General features: G+C 61.8%; 1 protein-coding gene across 8 annotated transcripts in view; it reads left to right on the top strand.

The window, feature by feature from the left end:
• The window catches only part of AGAP3 (ArfGAP with GTPase domain, ankyrin repeat and PH domain 3), a 59,318-nt gene that overhangs the window by 29,068 nt on the left and 9,383 nt on the right, over positions 1-20,867 (top strand). For 3 of the 8 annotated variants that reach the window (XM_030826171.1, XM_030826172.1, XM_030826173.1), the window contains exons 2-11: positions 2,713-2,771; positions 3,014-3,101; positions 3,290-3,375; positions 3,555-3,696; positions 4,127-4,261; positions 4,420-4,547; positions 5,903-6,061; positions 9,672-9,764; positions 14,372-14,476; positions 20,199-20,367. In XM_030826171.1, the coding sequence (XP_030682031.1) occupies positions 2,713-2,771; positions 3,014-3,101; positions 3,290-3,375; positions 3,555-3,696; positions 4,127-4,261; positions 4,420-4,547; positions 5,903-6,061; positions 9,672-9,764; positions 14,372-14,476; positions 20,199-20,367 (1,164 nt within the window). Of the gene's footprint in view, positions 1-556; positions 1,556-2,712; positions 2,772-3,013; positions 3,102-3,289; positions 3,376-3,554; positions 3,697-4,126; positions 4,262-4,419; positions 4,548-5,902; positions 6,062-6,498; positions 6,664-8,602; positions 9,517-9,671; positions 9,765-14,371; positions 14,477-20,198; positions 20,368-20,867 lie in introns of those variants that run through there. The other 5 variants (XM_030826178.1, XM_030826179.1, XM_030826174.1 and 2 more) reach the window with 4 other exon arrangements.

Raw genomic sequence — 20,867 nt, forward strand, 5'->3', positions numbered from 1 at the left:
AGTATCTTCTGGATTTTATAATCTCCAAAGAAGACAGCCTCAGTCATCAACGGAAGCCGACTGTAGCAGCCAGCAACTCTCGACCTCAGAATGTCAGAGCCGAAACTTAAGACAGGACCACCTCGTTGAAGCTCGCGTGTTGCAGACGAGGACACGCGCGCATACCCGGCATGGCTGCCTCTGACTTCTCACTCAGGCTTGTCATACTTCTGGGCCTCAAGTTGTTGGCTCTTCTGGCTCTTCCTTTGAAGAATGAGAAATGGCCCACTTTTCTCCAAAATGGGGCCCAGTGTGTGGTGGACTGAGGACTGTTATTTAGTTGGCCTGCTCGTAATGACAGCTCCTCACCTACCTGCCGGATCCTAGGAGGAGCCCTGGGCTGGAATTTCCTGTTTTCGAGGGCTCCCGGGGGCTGCCCCAGCAGGCCGGCTCCCCCGCGCCGCGCCGCGCCGCCGTTCCCGGGCGTTCCAGGCCAGACTTGCCGCCTCTCTCTCCGGGCTGGGCTGGCTCCCGGCCTCTCCAGGTCTGGGCTTGCCGGCTGCGAGGTGGAGGAGTTGAGGGACTCGGTCGGCCCACACCAGGTGCCCAGAGGCCGGAGGTCCGTGCGCCCCGGCCGCGGCCCCGGCCCGGGCCCAGCCCCGTGCCCCTCGCCATGGGCCTGTCCCGCGCCCGCCGGCCCTGAGCATGGAGCGGGGCTGGCCGCAGGGGGACAGCTGTCCCGGGGAGCGGCCCGCCGCGTGCCGCCGCGCCCACAGCCTCTGCGACTCGCTGGACCTGCACGGCGCCCCGGCCGGCCGCGCTGCCGCCGCCCTGCAGGCCGCCCTCTGCGCCGCCAGTGAGCAGCCGGCGCGGCCGCGGAGCGTGTGTTCGGGCGGCCCGGGGCCGCCGCCCACCGGCGCCCGCGGCCTTTTGCTCGGCCTTCTGCGCCCGCGCCTCGGCCGCCGGGGCCCGGCGCCCTCGGAACCGCCGGTCTCGCCTGCGCCCAGCCCCGCGTCCAGCCCCGCGCCGACCCGGCGCAGCCGCACCCGTGGGGAGCCGACTCCGCGGCCCCGGCCGGCCAGCATGACTTTCCTGGAGGTGAACCGCCTGGAGCTGGCGGCCGCCGAGGCGCCGGGCGCGGGTCTGGGGCGAGCGGGCAGCGCGGGCTTCCTGCGCGGCGCGGCGTTGTGGAGCAGCCAGCGCTGGCCGGTGCTGCGCGGCGGGCGCGGGCCGGAGGGGCCGCGGCGCGGCCTGGCGGCGCTCAGAAAGAGCTTCAGCTTCCGCCTGCGCCGCGGCCAGGAGGTGCGGCGCTCCGAGTCGGGGCTGCTGGCCCGGCCGCCCCGCGCGCGCACCCGTAGCGACGGCGACGCCGGCTCCCTGGGCGCCTTCCCCAGCCGCCGCGACCTGCTGGGCGCCGACGCCCCGCGCGCAGCGCCGGAGCCTGGCCGCCCCCGCACCGCCGCCGGCCTCTGGAGGCTGCTCACCAGCCGCTTCCGCCGGAGGGAGCCCGCGCCCGCCGCGCCGCTGTGGAGCCGTCGGGCGGCTGCGGCCCCGGAGCTTCTGCGCGCGCCCAGCGGTAAGGGGGCCGGCCCGGGGGGCCTAGGGGGCGTCTGGCAGAAAACAGCTTGCGGGAGAAAAGCCGGGCGCGCCCAGGGCAGGCGAGCTGCCGCGCGCGTCCGGGGCTGGCGGGGTCTGGGGTCTGGCCCGAGTGCCGTCCGCGCCTGGCGTCTGGGGTCTTCGGCAGTGGCCAAGGAGGACGGGCCGGAGGGGGCGCTCTCGGGTGCGGCCCAAGAAAGGAAGGAGACTCACCAGAGTCAGAGGACTCTGGGCTAGGCCAGACACCTTCCCTAGTTCCTTGTCGGGGCAGTGCGCTCGCCTCCGGTTGCCCCTGCGCATGAGGTTAGGGACTGCTGTGGACCTGGTCGTCATAACTACTCTTTGATACAAAATTGGGACAGTGCCTCTGGGAGCCAGGGAGGGAAGCAGTGCTGCCCAGCCAGAGAGGGGTTCCCAGAGCTAGCCCGAGCACCCATGTGGAACCTGGAGGTGACGGAGATGGGGGCCTGGCTGTCGGAGGGCTCTGGGTAAAGGGACTTGCCAGTCAGGTTCTGAGAACAGACTGAAGGGAAGGGAGCCCAGGAGGCGGCCTCCCTGCTAAGGAGGAGCTTAGAGAGGAGGCGGGTGGGGTAGATGGCTCCCTATCCACCTGCCCCTGGCGGAACAGGGCCAGGCCAGGCCAGGCTCCTCCCTCTTCACCCGGCTCAGGAATGTGGTGGGTGGCCCCACCCTGCCAAGGTGCGCTGTTCTTACTTGCAGGGAGTCTGCCCCCCAACCAGGTGCCCAGCCCTTGGGTCTGTTCTGAGACCTGCTGGAGTGGCCTCTAACCTGGGCCTGGTATTTGGGCCACAGGGGCACTAGGCCAGGTGTGGCTTGGTGGGGGGACACTAAACCTGCTGGAGCAGGAAGAGGAGGAAGGACACAGGGCCGAGCCCAGGGGGACTGAGCCCACAGCCCTCAGAGTCCTGTTCTGAAGACCATCCTTACTCTGCTCCACTCAAAAAGAACCTTCCCAGTGCCTCCTAGGGAACTAGGGGTGAGGGTTGGGGGTCCCGTGGAGGAAGCTGCTGTCCTCTGGCCTGGGCCTGGGGAGGGCATCATAGGTGACACAGGCAGCAGTGGTTGGGACAGGTGTGTGCCACCCTGGCCCTGACGGGGCGGCTCTGTCTTCCGCAGACTCGTTTGTGAACAGCCAGGAGTGGACGCTGAGCCGCTCCGTACCGGAGCTTAAAGTGGTGAGTGTGGCCCATGGGCAGCGCAGGTGGCCTGGAGCCGGGGGGCGAGGCTGGGTGCCGCGGGCCTGGGCCTTGCTTCTCCGGCTTCTGTCCCCTTCTCTGCTCAGCTTGGCCCTCTCTGCCCTCTATCCTCCCCTTCAGCCCTGGCCTTTCTCCCTCCTGCTGCTTCTTTGCTTTTCCTGCTGGGTCTTCTCCCTCGTGCCCTCTGCCCTCTGACCCAGTCACCCCTTCCTCTCCCGCAGGGCATAGTGGGGAACCTGTCTAGCGGGAAGTCAGCCCTGGTGCACCGCTATCTGACGGGGACCTATGTCCAGGAGGAGTCCCCTGAAGGTGAGCGTCATAGGCCCAGCCTGGGCCCTGAGGCCGGCCACTCCTCCAGCTCCTGCCCGCAGGGTCCGGGTGGGGGGTCTCCAGCCCCTTTCCAGTCCTCTTACCTCCTCCATGGGAAGCTGTAGATTTCTTCTTGGCCCCTGGGCTCTTTCTCCACACTTTGGACCTGACCGCGCGCTCTGTCCTAGGGGGGCGGTTTAAGAAGGAGATTGTGGTGGATGGCCAGAGTTACCTGCTGCTGATCCGAGATGAAGGAGGCCCCCCTGAGCTCCAGGTGATGCTCCTGCCCAGGGTTAGGGCCCACCCCTGTGCCTGGAGCCCTTTCTCGAGCTTGCTGGTTGGGACTGGGAGAGGTGGTATGTCCAGGGAGAAGGGTCCACTTGAGTCCACCTGCCCTGCGTGGGAGTTTTCCAGGTGCAGTTGCGGGTGCTAATTTTACTTGGTCTCCCCTAGTTTGCTGCCTGGGTGGATGCAGTGGTGTTTGTATTCAGCCTGGAGGATGAAATCAGTTTCCAGACGGTGTACAACTACTTCTTGCGTCTCTGCAGCTTCCGCAACGCCAGCGAGGTGCCCATGGTGCTTGTGGGCACGCAGGGTGAGGCGGGGCCCTGCAGGAGCTGGCAGAGAGCAGGAAGCCCCGGGCAACGATGCATGGGGGCAGGGGTGGGCAGGTGCGAGAAAGCCCCCAAGCCCCTACTCTTCCCAGTGCTGACCGGGACCCTCAGCACTCTCCGTGCTGCTCGTGTCTGAGGGCATTTGCCCCCACTGAAACCTGCTGTCCCTGTGACTAGCAGGTCTGTATTTTTTTAGATGAATAAACGTGCTCAGAGCTTAAGTGCTTGCTGCTTTGCACTCAGCGAGGCCATGGCAGGGTTGAAATGAGACCCAGGCACCCGCGTTCTTGGTGCTCTGTGTGTTCCACTCACCAGGCCCTTTGCCCACCTGCCCTTGGGCCAAATGACCCCCACCACACTACCCCAGCTTCTCCAAAAGCTGAATGACTTCCGCCCTCCCACCTCCAACAGATGCCATCAGCGCTGCGAATCCCCGGGTTATCGACGACAGCAGAGCCCGCAAGCTCTCCACAGATCTGAAGCGGTGCACCTACTATGAGACGTGCGCGACCTACGGGCTCAATGTGGAGCGTGTCTTCCAGGACGGTAACTCGGGTGCTGGGTGGGAGTCACTGGCAGCCGCAGCCCCAGTGCTGGTGATAGGAAGGCTCCCAGTGAGCAAGGCTGTGTGTCTGGGGGGAGGTGCTAAGCCAGGCTTTTCCCTTCTCTCCAGTGGGTATAATTGACTCTGCTGTCCCCTGCAGTGGCCCAGAAGGTAGTGGCCTTGCGAAAGAAGCAGCAACTGGCCATCGGGCCCTGCAAGTCACTGCCCAACTCGCCCAGCCACTCGGCAGTGTCCGCCGCCTCCATCCCGGCCGTGCACATCAACCAGGTTCGGCCTGCACCCTGCCCTGCCCTTCCTGTCCCCACCATGTCTGTCTTGCCTCTGTGCGTCCTGCCACTTCTGCTGGCCTCTTGCTCACACCTGTCCACCTTCCTCTGGCCTCCCAGCCTTGCATGTTGCTTGGAAACATTGGTTGGAATTCCATTTAGCCGGCACCATAGCCTTGGCCTCATCCCTGCCCCATGGTGCCTGCCCCTTCCTGCTGCAATCCCCACTTCTCTCTGCTCTCCACCATTCCACAGCCTGCATTCCCTACCCCGATGCCCTCTGCTAAAAGTCCTGGGCCATCCACAGATGGCACGGTCAAGGCAGCAGCCACTGCACTTTACCTCTGCCAATGGCCATCGTCTTTCCAAGGCCTGCCCTGGCTGCAGCTGGTGTTCCAGTGACAGCCTGGTTGCATTTCAGAGACCCTTCCCTTCAGGGCTGTGAGAAGGCGGCAGCATTCCCATGTGGGAAAAAGGAGGAGGAGGGCTGTGTCCTTCTTACTGTCTCGGAGCAGCCTCGCCCGACACCGACAGAGTGGGGCTCGTGCAGCTCACTTCTGCAGTGGGCCCTGTCCCGAGGGGCAGGTTGTGGAGGGGCAGTGGTCCAAGCACCTCTTGTACAGGTTAGGGTTCAAGGGAGGCAACCGGGCAGGCCACACGCTCTAGTGAGGGCAGTTGCGGTGCAGACCACCTGGTTGTGCCGTGCATGGCTCCTGAGTCCTGGAGGAGCTGCCGCACTGTTTCTTCTCCATTCTGTGATCTCTGTCTTCTTCTCTTTCTTTCCCTTCTCTGTTCCACATCTACACCTTACTCTGATTGGGAGTCATAGCTCTGGTCTCTCTGCCCCAGCTGTCCCGGAATCCCTTTCCCTGCCATGGGCATGCTAGAAACATGCCGCAGTGCCCTAGGCCACCTCTGGCTCCCGCCTCCTGGCCTCCTGCACTCTAAACATACATAGATGAATGTGAGAGTTTGTCCGGGGTGACCCTGTACCTCCTTCCAGACCACCTGCAGGTCAGGACTCCAGTCTGTTCACTGCCAGGCCCTGCAGCTGATTCCCACCTACCAGCCTGTGCCTCTGACTTAGCTCCCTGGTTGGCCAGAAGCACTCCTGCCGGGGCCCCAGGATGAGGGTTTGCTGCCCTAGTGGGGCAGCCCTGGCAAGGTGACAGTAGATCCTGCTGGCCTCCAGGCCAGGTGAATGTTCCCCCCATACCATCTGTAGGGGCTAGTGGCCCCTCTGCTGCCCGTGAGCCCCGGCCAGGCCCCCATTAGCACAGGGATTCCCGGCACCCGCCTGGTGCCCGTCCCGCCCCCTGACCCAGAGCTGCCCTCAGCAGCCCTCTCTGTCCTTAGGCCACGAATGGCGGCGGCAGCGCCTTCAGCGACTACTCGTCCTCAGTCCCCTCCACCCCCAGCATCAGCCAGCGGGAGCTGCGCATCGAGACCATCGCTGCCTCCTCCACCCCCACACCCATCCGAAAGCAGTCCAAGCGGCGCTCCAACATCTTCACGGTACGTGACCGCCCTCCTCCCCCGCCCAGCCGCCTTTGCTGCACAGGCAGGGCTGAGCGCCGAGCTCCCAGCCAGGAGGGGCGTGGGCAGCCCCAAGTCAGGAAGACGGCACCTGCAGTCTCTCCCTCAGATACACACGGCTCCCGAGGGTCCTTGCCGGTGCCCTCAGAGTCTTCCAGACTGTTCCTCTGCACCCACAAGGGGTTTCCAGTAGTGGCCCTTACCCTGTCCCCACAGTCCTCCCTGCCCTCTGCCGCACACACTCACCCTCCCCGCCGCCTTCCTCTCTCCTAGGCCCCTTTAGGGTGTCTGTGAGCTTGAAAGTATCCTTGGACTCACTTGGCCTAACTCCCCTGACCCCCTTTGATTCAACAGCTAATGAACCGGCGGCCGGAAGGCTGTTTGCCCAAGGCGACACAGAGGGTTAGCTGGCCCAGCTAGAGTCAGAGCCCAGGCCTCCCCGTCTGCCTTCCGGCTCTTTTTCCGTTACCCCACTGCCGAGGGGAAAATTCATGCTTTCCACCCACCGCTGTGATTGGTTTAACAAAGGCTTAGCCATCTTTTCCTGGGCTTCACCACGCTGCCTCGTTCCTCCCTCTCAGGTTTGTCCTGTCTCCTTGTGAGCTCCTCACTCACCCCTCACAAACCTCACACCCCACACCTGGGGGCTGTTGTGCTGGCCCGGCTGAGGGTGGCCTCCGGCTCTCCCCTCCCAATGTGCGACACGCAGTGCCCATCCAAACCCTAATCCTCCAGCCGGGCTTGGCTGGATGTTCCAGGAGTCTTGGGCCAGACAAAGGTGGGTGAACCCCCGTGTGGGTTGTCACGAGAGCGCCCACCCCTCCGCGTCACTCCATGCGCCTCTTTCCGAGAGCAGGGCTTGGCTCTCAGCCTGGGCCCGAGTGTGGCCGGTCAGGCCAGATCTCCGGACCCTGCCCGGACAGAGCTGGCGCTTCCAAGCCCTGCTCACTCATCCTCGCCTCTGCCTGCCCAGCTCACTTCTCCCTCCCGGCTGCCTGCCTCCGTCCCAAGCCCGCCACCTGCCCTCACGGCCATCCATGCTAACAGAGCCTCTGTGCTGACGGCTCTGCCACACATAGCAGCTGCCCAGCCCTGACCCTGCCTAGATGCGCAGCTTCTCTTTTCTATCCATTGCCATTGAGACGTTAGAGTGTGGTGGGGGGGCGCCTGCTTGAGCCCACACCTGCTGCTGCTGCTGCTGCTGCGGGACCCTTGAGTGCCTCTGTCCACGGTGACTACTGCCAGGGCCTGGGCACCCTGCTCCCTGGCATCGTGCCCCAGTCATCCGCTGCCTCAGTTCCATTCTTAATCTCCCCTTCCCCTTGTTGGCAAGCTCTGTAGCAACCCCAGGGCACCCCCTGCCTTCCCCTGCCCTGCTACCCTCTCCTCCGCCCATGCCCAGCCCCCGGCCTCCTCCCTTGCGCCCCGTGCTTCCTGCCATCCTGTGCTCTCTGCTGCCTGCCTCGACTCTGCTGCCCTCCATCCTGGCTGCTCACGGCACGGCCTTCCCTCTGGCGCTTCCATTCTCTCCATCCTCACAGCGGCGACCTTATATTTTCTTTCCATTGTTTCCGTGGTGACCTCACTTGCACCATTGTCCCTGAGACGGCCTCAAGACGCGTCCGTCTCTGTGGGTGTATCTTGGGACCTCCCCTCTCATCATTGCTGTTGGGGCCTCCCCTCTTCTCCCTCATCGTCCTCCCCGGCAGCAACATGCTTGCTCGAGGGCGAGCCCCTGTGTCCTGCCTGCTCTGTGGCTAGTGACCCCCCACTGGACATGGTCGTGCTGTCCCCAGTCTCTCCTGTGACTTCATGTGCTCATTTCGTTGCTGCTCTTGCCCCAGTTCCTGTCCGCATGGGGAGGTGCCCCTCTGGGCTCCCAGGGGTCCTCTGGTGGTTGGGGCCTCTTGGCTCACAATCTGGCTGGGGTGGGCTGCACCCCACTCCCCCCAAACTGGCTTTTCTGTCTGGGGACCCGGTGGCAGCAGTCCCATCCACCTTCCTCCTCCCTGGGCCAAAGGGGCAGAGGGCTGTGGCGGTCCGGGCCGTGGAGCCCAGGAGGGGATGGGGCGGTGCTGCCTGTGGAGCTGCTGGGTGGCACTTTGCTCTCCGGCGGCTCTTTTGCCCGGTTCTCCTTGTACCCTCTGGCCTTGCTTTCTCCCACGCTGCAGTTGTGGCCCTGTGTCCCCTCGCTGTGCCCTTGGCTCCTGGCAGCCTGGGAGAACAAGAGGGATGGGGCCTGGACTGCCCAGTGGCGAACATACCATTCCCTGCTGAGGTGGACGCTTGGCCTGTGTCTGCCCAGCAGGTGCCGCTGCCACCCACCGCCGCCGCCTCCTCCTCCTTCTGGTCCTCCTCCTCCTCCTCCTCTTCCTCGTCCTTCTCCTCCTCCTCCTCCTCCTCTTCATCCCGCTGCCGCCGCTCCCCAGGCGCCTGGGTCTCTGCCCTCACCGGTACTGACCGACTTGTGCGGGGCTTGAGTATAACTTGCCAAAATCTTTATTCTTTCGATATTTGCAGATATGTGCCACTGTTTCCAACTTTTCATCAACAAAAAGGCCTTTCCAACTCCTTCCAAATTAGAAGACCAGTTGGTGACACACAGCACCTCTGGACATGCCCCCTGTGCGGGGCCGGAGGCGGGCCGGGCCCTGGGACTGCTCTCAGATGAGAAGCGGCCGCCGAGCTCCCCACTCCAGAGACCCACGGGAACCTTTGTAACTAACCCCACCCCCAGGGAAGGCTAGGAGCGCCGGAGCCCGTGCTGGGGGCTGCCGGGGACCAGGCCCGGCCGGACGCTGCAGGCTCGCTGCATGGAGAAGAAGGCAGCTCGGCCCCACGCCCGGCGCTGGCCAGCGCGACGAGGCCCAGAGGGGCGGGGGAGTCCAAGCCCGCCCGGCCCGGCTGCTCCTGGGGGGCGCTTTCCTGCCCCTCCCCTCCTCTGCTCCTTCCTGCATGGACCTCTGCCGTTCCTGCTCCTGCTCCGGAAGCCGCCGCCGCCGCCGCGCTTGCCTTGCCCCCTCTTTTTGGCCTCCCCCTATTTCCTAGGATCCGCATTCGGGTGGACTCTGCCCCAGGAGCTTGACAGGGTGCAGGGCCTCTTCTGGCCTCTCTCCTCTCTCTGTCCATCCACTGTGCCCCTTGGGCCACGCCGACGCGCTCGGTGCCACGTGCCGTGTGGTGTCTGTGCCGCAGACGGGCCATCTGCCCGCTCACTTGTGGACTTTGCGCTCCCGGTTGTCGCGCCCTGTGCTCCCGACCAGCAGCCCCACCGTCCACCTCCTCGCCCCCGCTTCTCTTATGCCCCCGCCCCGGGCGTGCTCCTCGCGCCCTCGGCCTCTCTGTCCTTGCTCTTTTGTAAGGGGCGGGCCCGGCTCAGTGACCTGTGCTGCTCTGTATGGTGCCGTGTGTAAGAATAAACCCGTTGGAATACTCGTGGTCTCAGTTCCTTCCCGTCCCGCCGCCCCGGCCCGACCCACTGCTAGGGCTGCCCAGGAGGAGGGAGGCAGGAGGGAGGCCGGGAAGTCCAGGTGGGCAGCTCTCGGCAGACCCTGGGCCTCTTTAACACTCCTTTTGTTTTCTCTTCCAGTCTCGGAAGGGTGCTGACCTGGACCGGGAGAAGAAGGCTGCCGAGTGCAAGGTGGACAGCATCGGGAGTGGCCGCGCCATCCCCATCAAGCAGGTCAGCGCCTCCCTTCCCGTGTGCTCCAGGGCTCAGAATGAGGCCCAGGAATGTGGCGCTTCCCAGGGCCTCTTCTCAGGCCTCTGTGATGGGGGAGATGGCATCAGAGGCCAGCACCACCCTCCTAGGCGGAGTCCCTAACAAGGGACTGGCTCTCCCGTGAGAAGGCGCCTTCTCTGCGCCGCCACCTTCTGGCCACCAGCTCTGCCTGTACCTTCTGATCACCACCGGAGGGCAGCAGAGAGCTACCTGCCGTGTTCAGCCAGGCGCTCAGCCTGTCCCGCTGGTTCTGGGGTTGGGTCTGGAGAGGGTTGAGTGGCTTTCTAAGGAAAATGAGCAACCCGAGGAGCTTGCGTGGAAGGCGATACTGAGGGCTAGTCCAGCGCTAGGTCTGTTGGCATGGTTTTGTTAATAAGGGCCTCTGTTCGTCTTTAAAGAAAAAAGTTGAGAGACCACCTCCTCACCTCTCCTACCTCCTTTCTAGTCAGTCTTGGGGGCCCTGGGCCTGCCTTCTTCCGCACCTCCGGTCTTGGATTCCTGCAGTGGACACGGCATTGCCCCACGGAGGGCGTCTCTCTGATGTGCTGAGCCAGAGCTGCTGGGGTGGAATGGGGAGGCATGTCTTTGGTGTGTGGGCAAGAGCCTGAGGAGCTGGGGTGCCTGTACGAACGGGGGCACTTGGCACAGAATTTCTTGGGATCTGGTGGTTGGAGAGGCCATGTACATAGGCAGCTGTACTGCCAGGTTTTGACCACAGAGGAGGCTCATGTGGCCAGAGCACCTGAGCCCGGTGTGGCAAGGCTTGCGGTCAGGTGTGGCTCTCCGGGGCTGGGACTCATGGGCAGTGTGACTACTTGTGGGGAGGGGCCAGTCGGTGTGACCAGGATTCATTCGTTAAGGCTAGGGGTTTCTGACCCCCAGCGAAAGTCCATTTAGAATGAAGAGTCCCAAGCAGAGTAGTGTCCCAGAGGGCAGGGTCCCATGCCGTGATCCGTATTGTTTCCACTCACCCCTCTCTTGAAATGTTCATCGCATTTATGTCTGGCAGTGACCACCCCAATTGGGCCAGACTACTGGGAGGCCCCCTGGAAAGCCAAGAGCACAGTGACAGCAGCCAGAGGCTTCCCTGTTCGTTCAGGGAGTGCGTGTGTATGTGTGTCTTTGTGCAGGATCAGACCCTGCACAAACCTGTTGCTCATTTGATCCCCTCTCTCTGGGCACCTCCTTTGTGGGGGCCCCTGCTAGGTGATGCCCTGTGCTTTGGGCGTAGGCTCCTCAGCTCCCTGCTTGGAGATGGGGAGTGCAAGGGAGAGCGTGGGTGGTGAGTGGGTGTGTAGACACACTTCACCGAATTCACTACGAAAATGGGACCACTTTCCTTGGGGTCCTATGTGCTCCCTTTCCTCACTGGTCATCGGGGCTGACTTATTTGTTCCCTGAATCCCTCACATGGGAAGGAAGGAGAGATGTTGGGTTGGGGAGGAAGCCCTGTGAACTTGAACCTGGGGTTCTGGTCCAGTCTTAGAGTTAGTAGGTCACTTGGGTGTTTTCACCTCTAAATCTCAGGGACGCTCAGTAGGAAGGCCCTCTAGCTGCACAGCCCAGAGTGGTGCCGCCAGCTGGGGGCAGGTGTCAGAGGCCTGTGCCTGATGCAGTGACACCCTTTAGGGGGTGCCCGCTCCTTCCCGTTCTGTAATGATCGCTCGCTAGGGGCGGGGCGCGTCCGTTCTCTTCTTCCAGCCTGGTGGCCATTCCTGGCACTTCCCCGCTGCCGCCGGTCCAGCCCCGCCAGATCTACAGCCCCTCCTTGCTCCGCCCTCCTGTCCCGTACTCCCGGTTCTGTTCCTTCCCCTCCCCCCAGCTCCTGCTGGGAGTGGAGATTGCATTTCAGTTGCCATTTGCATTCCCAATCAATCCGGACTCCGCAATTAAGTCGGCTGGCGGAGCTGGGAGGGAGGCGGCGGCGGGAACGGGTCCTCTGGGGGCTGTCGCCTCCGCGCCTCTGCGCCGTTCCCATTCCGCCCCAGATTGCTTCCTGCTCCGCCGTGCGCAGCCGGCCGGCTGGGGAGGGAGCAGGAACCCCTGTAGCTTCTTTGGAGACGGAGTGGGAAGAGGCGCGGGCTAGGCGGGTTTCCTCCCGTCCGCTTCCCGGGAGCGGGCGTGTGAGTGGGGCGGGGCTGAGCGGACGGGTCGTTCCGCCAGCGCCCCGGCTAACGAGCGTCATTACAGCGGCTCCCCCGCCTCCGCCCGCGGAGGGCGTTGCCGAGGACGGGGGCGTTCAGGGTGGAGGAGGGACCCCCGCCCCGATCACATTCTCTGCGAGGAGGGAGGAGCCACACGTGTCTGGGTCGGAAAGGTGCGGAGACCCCTTCCCACCCTGACTGTCAGAGAAACCGCGCGCGGTGCAGGCCTTGAGCGGCTCCACCTTCCAGGCCGCTGGAGATGGGAGCAGAGCGGGGCGGGGCGGGGCGGGGCCGGCCGTGGAGTTTCCTGCTGAAGGCTGGGAAAGGCTGGGAGACGCTGGGAGAGGGAAGCACGCCTAGTGGGGTGAGGGGAGTCGGGACAGGGGCGGGAAGCCGGGTCCATCCCTCACACTTGGTTATTTCTTTGGTTTGTGTGCTGGGGGCGGGGCGGGGGGGTGGATTGGGGATGACTCCAAGGCATCTCCAGAGCCCGAGGGCCTTAGAGCCTTCTAGCACGCTAGTCCCCTAGTCCCGTGGCTGGTTGCAGCGGGAGGGGGAACAGCTGACTGCTTCTGAGCTCTCAGCGCACCTGGTCCCTGGCCAGTGACAGGAACACCACACCCAGAGGCAGGTCACCAAGGCCCAGCCGACCTGGAAGGCTCCTTCACAGACCACGAGGCAGGGCCCGCTTGCCTTGTGGAAGGTCCCCCTTAGTGCCGCTAGTCTTAGGATGTGTCTGCACATGGCCATGCACTTCAACGCCCAGCCGGCATGCTCGCACCTCCCGCAATGGCATTTGGCCCTGGTGTGGCCGGAGAGGAGCAGCAAGAATGTGACACGTGCTGGAAGTCGGCAACTGATGTCACAGCTGCTGGGGCCGCTGCAAGTGGGTGCCCTTTCTGGCCTCCACCTCACCTCCTGTTGGGGAGGGGAGAGGTCCAGGAAACAGGAATCCCTTATCCTAATTGCATCCATCTAGGGCTTAGCCTTCTATTAGGAAGAACTTAGAGAAGGAAGGTGCAGTTGAATCCAGTATTTGCCCCCCACCCTTGGGCGTCAGGACCACGAGCTGCAGACAAGGGACTGCCGTTTCCTTGTGCCTGCATCTCTTAGTCCCCGTGTTATTGGCTGTCTTCTGGCTGGGCCCTCCGTTCCTGAAGGAGATGCCATCGAGGGGCCGCTTCCCTCTCTGGGTGCCCCCTCCTCTAGGTATGGGCAGAGTCCGCTTTTTCAAGTGTCCCTGCTGGGGGTGCTGCCCCTTCCGCTCTCCCAGCTGAGGGTGAGCCCCACACTAAGCCCCACGTTTGTGGATCTGCTTGTGCCCCTCTTCCCCCTATGGGACTTTTGCCTTGAAGTCTCCAGGGAGCACTGCCTCTTCTCAGCCTTCTTGAGTTGGGGGTTTTGGAGGATGGGGGGCCACGGATGGTGATGCTGGTCCTGGATCTGCCCCTGGTCTCCATCGTGGCGCTCCCTGGTCCTGAATGACCCCCCCGCCTCCCATTCCCAGCTATTGCCTTGTGTGTGTTGTTTAAAGGAGAGAACCTGAGCCAGTGAGGGCGTCTTTAGAGGGTTCTTACTAGAGGAGTAGGTTTCTCCTGGGAAGGAGGCCACAGCTGTGGTTGAGCATCATCTCCTTCCATCTTCCTAGTGGGGTCTACCTCCTGCAATCGTCATCTGACAGCCAGGGGTTTTAGGGGGCTTTTCCCCAGTTCTTCCAACATATGTTTACTCGGTGTCAGCTGTGACCCAGGCCTTGTCCCCGGGGCAGGCTCCTTGTTGTGGCACTTTCGCTCGTCCTTCTAGCCATCCAGCCTCTGCATTCAGCGAGTCTCACTGGCTTATGCCGGAAGTGTGGTTGCTAGGAGGGAAGGCTGGGTCTTCCTGCTGCCTGGCTTGGTGGTCTGGGGGATGCTTGGGACAATAAGGGGATTTTCTGCCCTATTATGGAGCTACCACAGGGGGTGGAAGGCCAGGACCTTACCAAAATCTCTGCTGTTTTGACCCTTGGAGCCTCCTGGGGAGGAGCATCACTGATGGCCACTATCTACACCCCTAAGCGTCTGCTCCTGACCATCTATACCCCTAACTGTCTACACCTCCGATCATCTACACCCAACGGTCTACACCCCTGACAGGCCTCTCCTGTCGAGGTGGCTCTACACACTGGGGAGGGAAGATGCCCACCTGCCAGAACAGCGGTCCAGCTGCTTCCTGATGGATGATGGGGGAGAGCCAAGTTCTGGGGAAGGACTGGTCTAAGGGGCCTTCCCAAGTTCACTGCTAGGTCCTTAAAGGCTGCTTTGCTCAAAGTGGCCCAGCATAAGTGGGGAGGGAGGAAGGCATTGCCTAATGACATCGTGACCTCCTCATGCTCTGTGACCTGGGGGGCTGGCTCCTGGTTTCTGATCAGACCTCTGTTCTCAGGGTATCCTGCTGAAGCGGAGCGGCAAGTCCCTGAACAAGGAGTGGAAGAAGAAGTACGTGACGCTCTGTGACAACGGGCTGCTCACCTATCACCCCAGCCTGCATGTGAGTCTGGGAGGAGGAGCCTCTTGGGGGAGTATGAGGAGGGGGTAGAGGGAGGATAACAGAATGCGGGCAGCGGACAGGCTCCAGGACGGACGGGAAGCAGACCTTAGTGATTTCGAATGGATCATCCCTGGAGAAGGAACCTCACACTGGCAGCTTGGGAAATGCACAAGACCCGGCTGGCCCCTCCTGTGCCCTCTGGGCAGTCAAGCAGTATATCCGCCTTGCCAGTTTTTTAAGGTGGGGGATTCAGCCACTTCCACAGAATTTCTAGTCAGGGGTGCCGATGTTGCCCAGCAGTTGTGTTGAGCCGGGCAGTGCCAGTGGGGAGCTGCGGGCTTCTGGGCCTGGGATGGTGGAGGACCAGGGCTGTTGAGAATGGGCTAGAGCCTTGGACAGTCCTCCTGGGAGGAGAGCGAGCGTGGCCTTGTCTGTTGTTAGGAGAGCCTGGTGGCTGCGTGGCCTGTGTCCCAGCTGGGGGGTGTTGTGGTGACTGGAGTGGCCCCTGTGCAGCTCCCCCACCCTTCTTTCCTCCCCTCCCCTCACCGCGTGGCTCCAGCACACAGCTGTCACCGGAATTCATCTCTGTCACCACCCCACTGTGGGGCTAATGAGTTCTCCCGTGAAGCCCCTTGAGCACAGCGCGTGCCCCCCACCCCACCCCCCCCGCCCTGGCCCGGAAGTCCTGGGCCTTCCTCTGAATCCACCTAAGGTGTCAGGAAGGCCTGACCTAAGAGGTGCTGGGTCCCTGTATCCTGGCCATCACCCAGGCCCGAGAGCACCGCCCAGACAGCCCTGCGGAGAAAACTCGCAGAGAAGGCCTGGCCCTCCTGGGCTTCTGGGTATCTGACAATCCTCAGGCAATGGTCCTCCCCCTCCGCTCAGGGGACAATGCCAGTCAGCCGCTCGCCCTTCCTAACATGCCTTACTCCACAGGGCAGGGCCTGGTACCTGGGAGACTGGAGGAGGGAGCACCCGCATTCAGTGCAGCTGGCTACTGAGCTCCCACCCGACCCCCCACCTCCCACCACGGGCACAGACCTTGTCCCACTCGCGAGTCCTTGCGAGGCAATGAGAGGCAGCTAGGCCTGCTGGGAAGAGCGCCGGCGACAGAGGCAGAAAGTATCGTAGGAGGCCAAAGTGCGCTCTGTGGGTACCAGGCTTTGTTACTGTGTACAGAGCCCTACACTAAAGGAAGGGCCAGAAGACAAGGAGAGCCCTAGTATTTCCCTGTTGAAAGGCTCCAAGGATTTCAGGGCCACTCACAGACAGGAAGTCCCAGGTAGGAGTGCTGAGGCCAGAAAACCGCACCAGCGTCTTCTAAGTCCCAGCCTGAGGTGTTTCACGGCCAACACCAGGCAGCTTAGCCGTGCCCTCTGCTCATGTCCAGCTGCCCATCTCGGTGGCGGAGCTTGGGAATGGGCCTGTTTGAAATGTCCGTTTCCCCACCTGTGTGGAGCTGCCCTTCCGCTTCCCCCTTTGCCCAGTTCTTACCTGCTCTTTTCTGTTTTATGTGACCCTAGCTTGGTGCACTGTCTGTGCCCTCTGCCAACAGTGGAGGCAGCGAGGATGGAGAGGAGTGGCAGAGGGTGTCTTGGATGTGGAAGAAAGTGTGGGTTGTGGGGTTGGGCTGGGTTTTGGTTTCAGTAGAGGAAACACAGCCAGCTGGAGAGCAGAGCTCAGGGGGGTTGGTGGCTTTTCAGAGTCACCCGGCTGGTGGCTGAGCTAAGACTTGGACCCATGACTTTGGCTCTGAGCATTACCCAGATTTTTCTGCACTTGCCAAGAGCACCTCCCTCTGGGGCTGACTGAGAGAGTCACGTAAGAGTTAATAGCAGGGTGAGTGTTGTCAAGTAAGGAGGGAGTTGGGCTTGCCTGCCTGGGGCTAGGGTGGGCGTCTGAGCCCCCCAGGAGTGCCCCTCCATGCTGCACTTGTTGCACTGTGTGAGTTCTTAGAATTCACCCTGCAAGGCCAGGCCTGGAAGTCCTGGCACCCACATCCTGTCACAGGCCCTGAAGCACACTTGGCTACACATGGTGCAAAAACACGAGTGGAGGCAGGGCCAGTCATGGCTCCATGCGCTCACAGCTCTCCGTGGAGCTCTGGCAGAGCCTGCTTCACTTTGTGTCATGCCGCCACCACCCTCGCCACGCTTTCCCTCCCTCCGGGGCTGCCGCCTCACCTCCTTCATCTCCCCTGGCCACCTTCTTCCAGCCTGAGCATGCTCTTCAGTTGCCAGCAGTGAGCAGGCCACCTCCCTACCTGTGAGCAGCCGCTTCTCTCTGGGGCTCTTCAAACCCTAAACCCTGGCAGGAAGCATGTCGAGGAAGGAGCTCCGGCAACTCCAGAGGCTCCAACAGAACTCTGGTCTGAGGCTGGCTCTCCTCTCCAGCAAGGGTCTCGCCTGAGCCCCAAGGGCATCGGGACTGGTGACTCACCTATGGATGGGGGCCGGGGGGACAGGACACACAGAAGATGAGTTCGTGGGCCAGCCCTGAGCCCCGTGCCCCATTCTCGCCTGGCCCAAGAGAGCCCGCCACAGCCTCCCCCATTTTGCAGCCAGCGGAGCCATTCACACAATCACCTTCTGTTAATTCTATCTGCAACATCAATTAAATTGTTTGTAGAAACTAATTGAATGTGGCTTAATCACACATCTTAATAGCTTTCCACGCTCTGAACTCGTTGTTAATTCCAGTAATAAAACGAGATGAGAACGCTGGCTGGGTAATTAGCGAGGAGGCTGGGGAAGAAATTGCTGTTTGATGGTGGGTAATAAAGGCAGCCGTGGTGACCGCTCTCCTGAGCAGCCGCCACCACCACCATGCTCCCCGTTCTGCTGACGGAGGGAAACGCTGCTGCCTGTCTGAGGTTCCCATCCCTGCTGATGCTCCTCAAGCTTCTCTCTGCTCTCCTCTGGGCCCAGGCTCCAGGGTTGCCCGGGCACGAGGGCGCGGAATCCAGGGCTGTGGGTGCCGGCCTGTCCTGGGAATGCGGAGTGTCTGGCTGGTGCCGTCAGAGATGCTGAAGTCGGGCCGTCCTTTCCCCTGAGGCCAGTTTCTGGCACCTTAGCTCTGAACAGAGTCCCCCTGTGCAACTCTTCTTCTTGGCATGGGGTCAGCTTTTCCTGCCATGTCCCAGCCTGGGCATCCCAGGGCTGTTGTGGGGCCTGAAAACTGTTGCAGCTGCTGTGACCTCCTTGTGAACTAGAGCAGCCCAAGCCCCTCCCCTAAGGAGGGACTGCAGCTGTGCCTTTGGCCCAGCCAGCTGTTGACTGTTGTCTGTAGTAGCCGATCTAAGATGTGATTGTGTACAGGGACTGCCGACGGGGACCAGGGACGGGAAGCTGAGTCTGTGGGATGCAAGTGGAGAGGGGGTGAGGCAGTGAAGTCATTTGAGTGGACACTGGGCTGAAAGCAAGACAGAGGGCCGGCGGGGCCAGTGGCGTGCAGCCCAGTGTGCTGGAGAAGGATGGATGGAGGCACGCTGGGAGGGCAGGAGGGGCTCCTGGGTCTGCTTCCTTCCCAGCCACCTTGGCAAGGCCCCAAGCTGTGGGCAGAGTCCTGCTCCGCCAAGTGCGGGCCGAGCGGTTGTCAAAGAGGTCCTGCCTGGGCGGGAGGCTGCTCACTGATTCCTCGGTTATGTCATTCTGTGGTTCTGGGACAATGAACAAGACTTTAGCACATGTGTGCTTGGGGCCAGGCACTTGGTACTGTCCCTCACAGAGAACTTGGGTAGCAGGAGGGCACAGGTAAGCCCAGGACTGCCAGGAGCAGCAGTGGCAGGGAGTGTGGGCTCCTTCCTGAACACACCTTCTAGGCGTGGCTCCTCTGCTCTGGTTGGTTACTCCCCTGGTCCTCTTCCTGAAGGGCTGTCTGCCTGGGAAGGTGCCATAGCCACCTTGAGAATGAAGGTGACTGCAGGCTCGGCGAGACCCACAGGGCTGGACCTGGGCAGGGAGGCCGCGTGCTGATGCCAGGCCTTTCCACCATTCCCCTGATGACACGGAGCTGTGGGTGACGTCCAGCCCAGCCACAGAAGTGCAGGCGGAGGCTGGTGTTTGGCACCTCTTTCCTCCGTCTAGCTGGTAACCTCCTCACCTTCTCTTAGTGACCTGGGACCAGGTGACTCCTTGTCTACTTGATGCCCTCATTATTCCTGCCAGAGGGAGTCCTGGTGAGACTTCCTGCCCTTCCACTGCTTCCCAAGGGGCAGCAGGCCCCATGGGCTCTTTTCAGCAGAGGACAGTGTCGATTTTCCCTGGAGCTAACGGGGTGAGAAGACAGAGCCAGCCTGGCGGGAAAGCAGTCTGATGTCGAGTGGTAAAGGTGAAGGCCAGCCTCCTCAGGGTGGGAGGACCGTGTCTGGGAAGGCTCGTCGCACAGCTGCCCTCAGGATGCAGACATTCCAGAGGTGTTTGTGGAGGGGAAAGGAGGAGCGGCTTTATGTCCAACCGATGTAATTCAGTCAGAAGTTAAATCTGGCACCACCACCCAGGTTCTTCTCTCAGGAAGGGGCATAGACCCATGGAGAGGAATTTGTGCCACTTTACCGAGGGCATTAGCTAGGAATTGCCGTGGAGCTCAGGGACAGTGACAGGGACAAGGAAGCAGGAGGCAACAGGCTGGGACAGCCCTTAGGACAGTGTCTGATACTAAACACTTGTCAAACAGTTTAAAGGGAAACCTCTGGAGGAGAGGCTGGAAGCAGGAGGCCCAGCGGGGCTCCAGGCCAGGGAGGGGCAGGCCCCCACCCTTCCTCCCTGCACTCGGCCGTGGTGCTCCCTAAATGATGGGGGGAGTCCAAGCACAAAGTGGCCCCCCATCTCCAGGGCCCTGACTTGAAAGCAGGGTGAGTCCCGGGCCCAGGACAGGCTGGAGGAAGCCTGTGCACAGGGCACAGGCTTGGGAATCTGAAAAACCTTGGCTTGAATCTGACTCTGCTACCATTTAATTGTGTGTTCCCGGGCAGATAAGCCTTTCTAAGCCTCAGTTCCTTCATTTACAAAACAGGCACTGCCTCCCTCAGGTGGTGAAGATTACACGAGGTTATACGTGGAATGTATAAATACACTGCTGTAGGATGGTAAATACCCTGCACACGACAGGCAGATGACATGACGGCGGTGACGATGACTGCCGCCAGGGAATCGGTGGTACCCGTGAGACCACCTGTTGCTGTATTCCAAAGTCCAGCAAAAAGAATCAGAGGCTTCCTTTTAAACTGTTCGACAAGTGTTTATTATCAGACACTGTCCTAAGGGCTGGGACTATTCTAGGCTTTAGAAGGTTCTTAATGCCCAGGTGGGGGCTGCAGTGCTTGGTGGCCACCCTGTCATCCATGTCCCCGAGTGTCTCCGCTCCCCTCCTCAGCCAGGGGCTCTCCCTAAATCCCAGCCTGGCCCAGCACTTGGCCTGCTTTGTGCTGTTGCCTCCGAAGCTGTTGTTCCTGAGGGCCTGAGCCTCAGCGCTTAGCTCCAGGTCCTTAGCCGCCCCCAACTCTACCTCCCTCCTGGCAGAGCCCCCTAGAGCTGCTTTGAGCACCGTGGAGATCGAGGTGTAATCCAGACTCAGAGACATTCTGTGGCTTAGAATCCTGCTTTTCAAGATTGGAGCCTTCCCTCTCCTCCCACAGCAGGGAGAGACCTAGGAGTTGCAAGATTCAGCGCTGGAGTGACTGCTGCTAACCAGTCTTCATCTGTCTCTCCCACCCGGCCTTTAGGATTACATGCAGAATATCCATGGCAAGGAGATTGACCTGCTGCGAACAACGGTGAAAGTGCCAGGGAAGCGCCTGCCCCGAGCCACACCTGCCACAGCCCCGGGCACCAGCCCCCGTGCCAACGGGCTGTCCGTGGAGCGGAATAACACACAGCTGGGTGGGGGCACAGGTGAGGCGGCTGCTGAGGTGGGGGCCTGGGGGGTGACTGCCTTGGAGCCAAGGCAAGCAGGCATTCTGGGCTTGGCTGCTTCTCAGCCTGGGCACAGGGTGCTGGCCAGCATCACACTTCAAGGTCATCTCAGCCAAAGACATGTGCCCTAATGCAGCCCTAGTGGAGTTAGTTGAGGTGGCAGCAAATGTCTAGACGAGCAGTTGATCTGGATGTCAGATGGGGCCAGGTAGTGTCATGTTTTGGCAGTGGCGCTGGTGGTCCTAGGCCCATCTCTGCATCTGGATCCGAGGCAGGCGATGGGTGGGGGCAGTGCCTCTGGGTGCATGGCTGGCATCTCAGCCAAGGTTGACATATGGAGATGGGGGAGGCGGAAGGGGACGGAGCTGTCTGGAGTCAACCTGGTGCATATTCTCAGGCCTGAGTGAGAGGTGGGATCTCTGCTCAGAGAGGACTGAATTTAGACAGGAGCTGGAGGCAGGAAACTCCAGTGAAGAGCT

This window comes from Nomascus leucogenys, chromosome 13 (assembly GCF_006542625.1).
Source record: "Nomascus leucogenys isolate Asia chromosome 13, Asia_NLE_v1, whole genome shotgun sequence".
NCBI classification, from domain to species: Eukaryota; Metazoa; Chordata; class Mammalia; order Primates; family Hylobatidae; genus Nomascus; species Nomascus leucogenys.